Genomic DNA, 7,186 nt, shown 5'->3' with positions numbered 1-7,186 from the left:
ACCTCCATTTAACGTCCTATCCGAGGGACGTCCCTAGCCGAAGTTAGGTACTCATTTCCACCTGAGTGAAGTGAGGAAAGTCGTGTAAAGTGCCTTTCCCAAGGGCACAAGATCGGTGACATGGGCAGGGTTCGAACCCACGACCTATCGGGTGTGAGCTGAACGCGCTACCGACTGTGCCACACGAGCCCACGACATGCTTTTTACATGCACCTCATCCTTTTGCTGAATTTGTACTTGAAAATGTCTGAGAATCCCGGAAATGTGTTGGTGACGGCTCTAATATTTTGGAAAGATGGTTACAAAGCCATACCGATCTGACACCACAAGCTGCCCCTCCCCACCTGTAGCAACTTGCATGGGTAGTTTAATGTAAGCTATGGTGCGGATGTGCTCTCCCTCGGCTGTGAACATCTCCACTCGGCTGTTCCAAGTATCAGCCACAATCACACGCCCCAAACTGTCCACACAGATTCCCGAGGGCTGAGAAAGATTCCCTGCTCCACTACCTTTGCTGCCAAAACTGGACAGCAAGACTCCGTTCTTGTCATACTTAAGAATACAAGAGTTTGACACGTCTATGACATAGATGATCCCATTCATGTCTACAAAAGGGATCATTACTGTAACAGATCGTAGATATGCTGGTATATACCCTGGAACTGGCAGCCTGGTCATGTTACCGGTACATGTTGGTGTCCGTGTATAAGTAGGACTAAACCACACAATTTTGGGCCCTTTTCCTGTCAGTATGATTCTGTCAGAAAGCTTGTGCCAGGCAATCCCATAGATTGCTGTAGTTTCGCTGCATGGGAACTTGGCCAGTTCATGGCCCTCTTTGCTGTACTGTTGGATGACATTTTCGTACATGTAAGTGGAAGGTATGCTGATGAGACTGTACAAAAGGACCCACAGGGTGTCGTTGTGGCCCATGCACACGGCACGTGGTTTCATGTTTCCTGTGGAGAAACTGCGAAGGAAAACCCCCTTCATGCTGAAGACCTGGATTGTGTAGTTGGGCTCGTCAGCCACAAATATCTCGTTAGTCGAGGACACGGCAAGCCCACTCACATGGTCAAACTGGCCGGGGCCTTGTCCTTTCCCACCAAAGGTGATATTCTTTTTCACTTCTGCTGATAAAACAGAGTATAACACTTAGTGTAGTGGGCACCACTTTCTAGATTCTAATACGCTGGTATATACATGTAGATAGGTAGATTGATTTTGATAAATAGATATTAGATAGATAGAAAGATAGAATATAAGATATATATAGAGAGATATAGATAGATATACATGTAGATAAATAGATACTATTGCATGTCATTGACCTGGCATGACCCTGATTACGAGTAATGGATCACGCTTATGATATTGTTTTTGGTGTATATATTGTTGTATTTCCGTGTATATATGTGTCATACCCAGGGCCACTCTGTAAGGCAGTGCTATGTCACTGAGTAGTGCTACCCTGGTTAAAGAATACAGAAATAAATAAATAAACTATTTTCACAATTTAGCACTTCAAAATAACGAAAAAGTTGTAGACAGTATCGTTTTGAGATGAAGATCATACTCATCTCATACTATAAGAAACATTCAATTAATCAATTTCTTCAATTAATTTACCACTGAAAAGACATGATCATGCTTAAGGCACAAAGTGCTACCAGAGAAGAAGAGAAGTGAATATTAGGAAAAGTTGTATCGTTGTGACATGAGTGCTACCAGAAGAAGAGAAATAGATATTTGTAGAACTGTTGTGTGTGAAGTTCGCTAGGACACTTGTGAGGTCAGAGTACAGAGACTGGCTACCTCCACAGAGATCACAAATAACTGGCCGTAGTACTAGAAACATTGAGATGCTAGACTGTCCGAGAGCAAGAACGAAATAGATACAAGAACTCGCCGATACCGTTTATGGTCCAGCTCCTCAATAACTATAGACTGAACCCTTGACTGTTGTCTTGTAACATGTATTTTTATTCCAAACCTGTAGTTTTAATATACTAATGCTCTGTAAATTGGTTTAAAATTCAGTTGTTTTTAACTGCGAAGAACCAATAAATCCATCTTGAATCTTGAATCTTGTACCCACCTGCACAGTGGTACGTTACTTCCAGGTACTTCTTTATGCCCGGGCATGGCCTGTGTAGTCTGAAGTAGGGATGGAAACGATCGTCTACTTTCTGGTTACACTGCTGCAACCCCTGACATTGTGCCCTTATCCTGGACTGTTGCCTGTTACAAAATGTACAAAAGTATGTTAAAACCATCAGTTGTTTTTATCAAATTGACACATATGAATAGCTTAAGGGTTATGTAGAAATCAGACAGCTGTGAATTTTAGAAATGTCAACACATTTTTCTGCAATATCTGTAGACATCTCAACTACAACAGTTACAGTACAACTTATTTACACGTTAAATAGCAAGAGAAAAAATTACAGGACGAACATTTGATGTAAGGTACAAAGTCATGTAATTAAGAGGAAAATTAATGAATAATCAGTTGAATGTTTTAAGCAAAAGTCCAATTAATTCTCCCAACGAAGAAAGAATATCAGATGTTACAACTAAAGATTATAGTTGCCATCAAGGTTCTAGAGGACCTCGCCTGGCTAAATCGGACTCCTAGTGGCCAGCCCACCCAAGGGGGTCCGCATGCCCTTTTCCGTAGAGCGTAATCGGCCATTTTAATTTTACGTAAAGCGTAGACAGACCACTCTAATTCAACATAAAGCGTAATTGGCGCATTTTGCATAGAGCGTAATTCGCCATTTTAATTCTACATAATGCGCTGTAGCCACTTGGAATTTATAGTAAGAGATATATAGAGATATTTGTGGCTGACCAGCCCGACTACACAATCCAGGTCTTCAGCATGAAGGGAGTTTTCCTTCACAGTTTCCCCACAGGAAACATGGAACCACGTATTGAGAGGTTTCCTGAATTCAGTGTAGCCAGCTCTTAGAATTTAGCCTAGAGCGTTGTCAGGACCCCCCCATGCAGGCCCCCACCCAACGGTTGCTGCCAAGAGTTTGGCTACAATCGGACATACCTTTTAGAGGGCTGCTAGCTCGTTAGCTATAGGGGTGGGATTAGATCGGTTATGGTGCTCCTACCTCCTAAAGACATGTTGACACGTGTCACAATACTTGAGTGTACATTCACTGCGAGGACCGTTTTCCGGCCTCCAACCGGAGAAGGCTTCGTCGATCACGATCAGCTCATTCGCTGCACAAGACAGTCGCATGGTCTCCCATTCGAAGGATGTTTCTGCATCAATGATAGCATCTTACCTTAAGGCCACATCAATGTACATGTAATTTATTGGCTCTCAGATTTATTCAGAAGAGTGTAAAGCAACAAGGTGGAGAAAATTCTATGACAACCAAACTAATCCTAGTATTGTACAGTTACTGTAGATGTACCAGTTTGTTAGCATTTGACAATTAAAAATGTGCAAAACATTAGATAAATTCACTTTTGAAAGTATATAAACTGTAATTGGTATTTTTGTACATCTTTCACCTGTTACTTACTCAAATTTCATACCACTATATATATATATATATGTGTGTATAGGCTATATTTCTTATAATACATGATTATACTTAGTCTTACTTTTGTAGGTGGTTAGGTTGGTACCATTGATAACTCCAAGGCTTGGTGCGGTGGTACCATCAGTGGTCCCAAGGCTGGATGGGGTGGTACCATCAGTGGTCCCAAGGCTGGATGGGGTGGTACCATTGATACCACCAAGGCTGGGTGGGGGGGTACCTTCAGTGGTCCTGATGGTAGCTTCATATATTAGTTCTGTTGCATTCAGTGTACTCGAGTTCTTGACTTCTTCCATGGTCTGAAAAAAACAAGACAAACCAGCTGTGTACCTATTGCACAGTACTGTATTCTGGACATTTAATGTCAAGAAAAATATTATCACAACATATTTTTTGTATCTCACTGTCTTGTTTAAAATTTCAGCTGCAGAATTTCATTTTGAAGCACTAAAGATAGGCAGTTTATTGATTTATTTATTTTATCAGAAGTTGACTGGGTAGCCCCATTCAGTTTTAATTGGATGTTTTCCAAGGGGGCCCAGCAAAATTACACAAGACATTGTTACATACGTAACCGTAAAACAAGAGTGGACAACATACAGTAAACATAAAAGTCTGATGCGTCAAAACAGAGTCATAGTCCTATACTCAAAGTCCTAGCCGTTCAAAGGTCAAAAACACGAAAATCAGGATTTAAGCAGTAACTTAAAGGTTTAGACCTTAGACCCAATCAAAGGATGCATAGGTCTGTTTTTATTTTTTTCCCTGTCGCTTCAATTTTTTCTAAAAGATCCAAGAACCAACAAATCGAATTTCTTCTTGTTCTTGTTTGGGTACTGCACAACACCCCTAAATTGGGGTAAAACGTGCAGGGGAGCTGTGCGATGCGCTATTGCTGCGTCCTCAGGTGTTGTAGTACTGCAGCGTTGAACTTCGTAGGTTCCGCAGTATCAGTTATCTCTTGGGGCAAAATGTTCCAATCTCTGACAGTTTGTGGAAAGTATGAATATTTGTAACAGTCTTTGTGAAACGTTAGTGGTTTGTATGAGTTGGAGTTGAATTGTCGCGATTGACGCGGGATAGGCGTTAACAAGGTTTTGACCGGAAGGGCTGTTTTTGAGTGTCTTGCTTTTTGAAGTAATGTGAGTCTACTTGCTGTGCGTCTGTCCTTTAATGTGTCCCACCCTAAATCTGTGACCAATTTGTGTAGCCTAAACTTAAAGTGTAAAATTGAGCCCAGACAAAGATGTTGACTTTACCTTTTGCATACCTATGTTGACTCCCGTGGTGATTGTTCCCACCAGAAACAGGAAAACCACCAAAACACGGAGAAAACTTTTACAATACTCTGCAAAACAACCTTTTTTAAGTTTAAAAAATCTCATATAAGGCCACACTGACTTAATTTTATGGATGACATCCTTTGAAGACCCCCAAACTAGTGCGCGCGGGCGAATAAAAAAAAATCCGGCCAAAAATAAAAATGCTACTAAACCACAGGAATACAAAGCTGGTATTGTGAATTTGCGTCAGTACATAACTGTTACGACACTTACGACAAGCCGGCACATGCTGACTTTTTGTGGAATTTATAAATCAGCACTGTACGTATGTACCGAGTTCTTGAGTCGTGGACCTTCGGTAGCCTGGGTGCCATCCTCCAGAGTTACCACCTCCGTATTGTCGCTAACTACCATGGACTACCCAGGCCTAGAGCCAGACCAGAGCCTTGGAGGACGTGATCTTTTTTTTTTTTGAGAACAGGCAAAAATCAATGCGCGAGTGGATGTCATCCATAAAATTAAATCGGTATGGCCTAAGTAGTTTTACTTACTAGAATATAAAAAACATGCATGGCACAGGCACAATAATCCAGTATGTAATTAGGAAATTTAGAACCAGAAAACATCAATTTGATGAAATATGCAGCTAAATAAAAATTGCACAGCAGAATCCCTAGAAACTTATCAATGATAAACAATAATAATAAACATAATCATTGACGTCATAAGAAATATCAATAAAACATAATAGCAAAGTCATAATGCTCAAAATAACAAGTCTTAATAGTGAGTTGTAGATACATTAATCAATTGAAAGTAGTTTGCAAATCATAAGAAAACAACTAAGGCCACACCAATTTAATTTGTTGGTTCTCGGATTCGCCTCTTCATTTTTTTCTGATTTGCAAAAAAAAAGATTCTGGTTCTGAATCAACTCAAAAATGCTCATATTTTGCCACCAACAGTTGAGGAAAGTCCTTTTCTTCCTAGTTGTTACAGTTTTTCCCATCTATCAATGCAGTGGTTTGATTAAAAGTTCAAAATTTATACTTTAAATTTTAACCCAGCCTTTTTTGTTGACTTCATGGCTCATATTGTAGCATTTGGGGCTATAATAGGATGCCTAGACCTGTTTTTATTTTATTTTTTTTCGCCCTGTTGCTTCATATTTTTTCTGAAACAATCCGAGAAGCAACAAATTAAATTGGTGTGGCCTAAGCTAAGCATTCAAAACAGCCTGTTTGATGGTGCAAAACAAGGTACAAAAAATGTAAGAATGGGTGAGAAATTGAAATATCATCATTTAGGACTGGAAGCACCCTACTTTAACCTGCAATTACCAGGCTGAAAAATATCAGCAACTTGCAGGCTTAAAAATACAAGATCAGAACTATGAACTACAAATTGCAGGAAAGAGGAAAAAGTAATATTCTATGACATAATTGAAAAACTATGTAAATTTGTTCATACATGTTTCAAAAAGAGAGAAGAGATCCTGTAGTTAGATCCTGTAGATAGAGAAATAGCACACGAATGTACCAATTGCTTCTTCTATTCTTGTTACCAAGTTATTTAACTTAAGTGCATTTGGCCTGTGTAGGGTGTGAACATGCAATAAAGTTCATTGTCATTGTCATTAAAATATGTATATCAAACATTATGGAGTCCTTGGTACCTATTACATAAAAAATTGCTCCCCATATGCTGTAGGATTTAGACAAATTATTACAGATTATGTCACAACATTCAAAATGTATTCAAACTTACCGTAAAGTTTATTGGCCTGTTGGATGTTTGGTACGTACATCGGATTTTGATGAAGTTCTTTTGCGTTTGGAGGATTGCGAGGCTTGTGTGCGTGTTTGGTGGTGTCATGACTGGAGTTAGCTGTAGCCTGTTGGCGAACGTTTGTTGTTGCACTAAGATGGTTTTTGTTCTCGTACATGTTGGTAACAGCATAGGGTTCAATGTCACCATCATCAGTCACTGTACTGTCTGCATTTCTGGATGTCTGTTGGTAAACATTTGTTGTTGCGCTGTGATAGGCTTTGTTGTCCCTTATGTTTGCAACAGCGTAAGGTTCAATGTCACCATCATCAGTCACTGTACTGTCTGCTTGCATGATGTTTTCAGTGTTTTGCTGTTCTTCTTCACTGTTTCCAGTAGAGTTACATGTACCATCTTCTTCATTTTCCCCTGAGGCTGTGTACATGGCAGGGTTTTCAGCATGGATCGGATCAGATACAGAATATACATCAGCGACCTCTGGGGTGGGGATATCGTTATTATCTGCCATATAATAATGCTCATCTGTGCTTGTATGTTCGACTTCATTGCCAG

At 39.9% G+C, this 7,186-nt stretch overlaps 1 protein-coding gene and 1 long non-coding RNA gene across 2 annotated transcripts; both read right to left on the bottom strand.

Annotated features, from left to right (window-relative positions):
• Positions 1–279: 279 nt before the first annotated feature.
• LOC109464895 (RING finger protein nhl-1-like) lies at positions 280–3,256 on the bottom strand. The gene is made up of 3 exons (XM_019761990.1): positions 3,126–3,256; positions 2,099–2,241; positions 280–1,130 (listed from the first exon to the last, which is right to left on the bottom strand). Exons 1-3 carry the CDS (start codon positions 3,254–3,256, stop codon positions 280–282), a joined length of 1,125 nt encoding a protein of 374 aa, XP_019617549.1.
• A 459-nt stretch (positions 3,257–3,715) lies between these two features.
• LOC109464921 lies at positions 3,716–6,738 on the bottom strand. Its single transcript, XR_002139911.1, has 3 exons — positions 6,614–6,738; positions 4,823–4,911; positions 3,716–3,862 (listed from the first exon to the last, which is right to left on the bottom strand). It is a non-coding gene; the product is annotated as an uncharacterized LOC109464921 (long non-coding RNA).
• Positions 6,739–7,186: the final 448 nt, after the last annotated feature.

This window comes from Branchiostoma belcheri, unplaced genomic scaffold (assembly GCF_001625305.1).
Source record: "Branchiostoma belcheri isolate BF01 breed outbred unplaced genomic scaffold, Haploidv18h27 scaffold143, whole genome shotgun sequence".
NCBI classification, from domain to species: Eukaryota; Metazoa; Chordata; class Leptocardii; order Amphioxiformes; family Branchiostomatidae; genus Branchiostoma; species Branchiostoma belcheri.
This window is presented reverse-complemented; position numbering and strand designations above follow the sequence as displayed.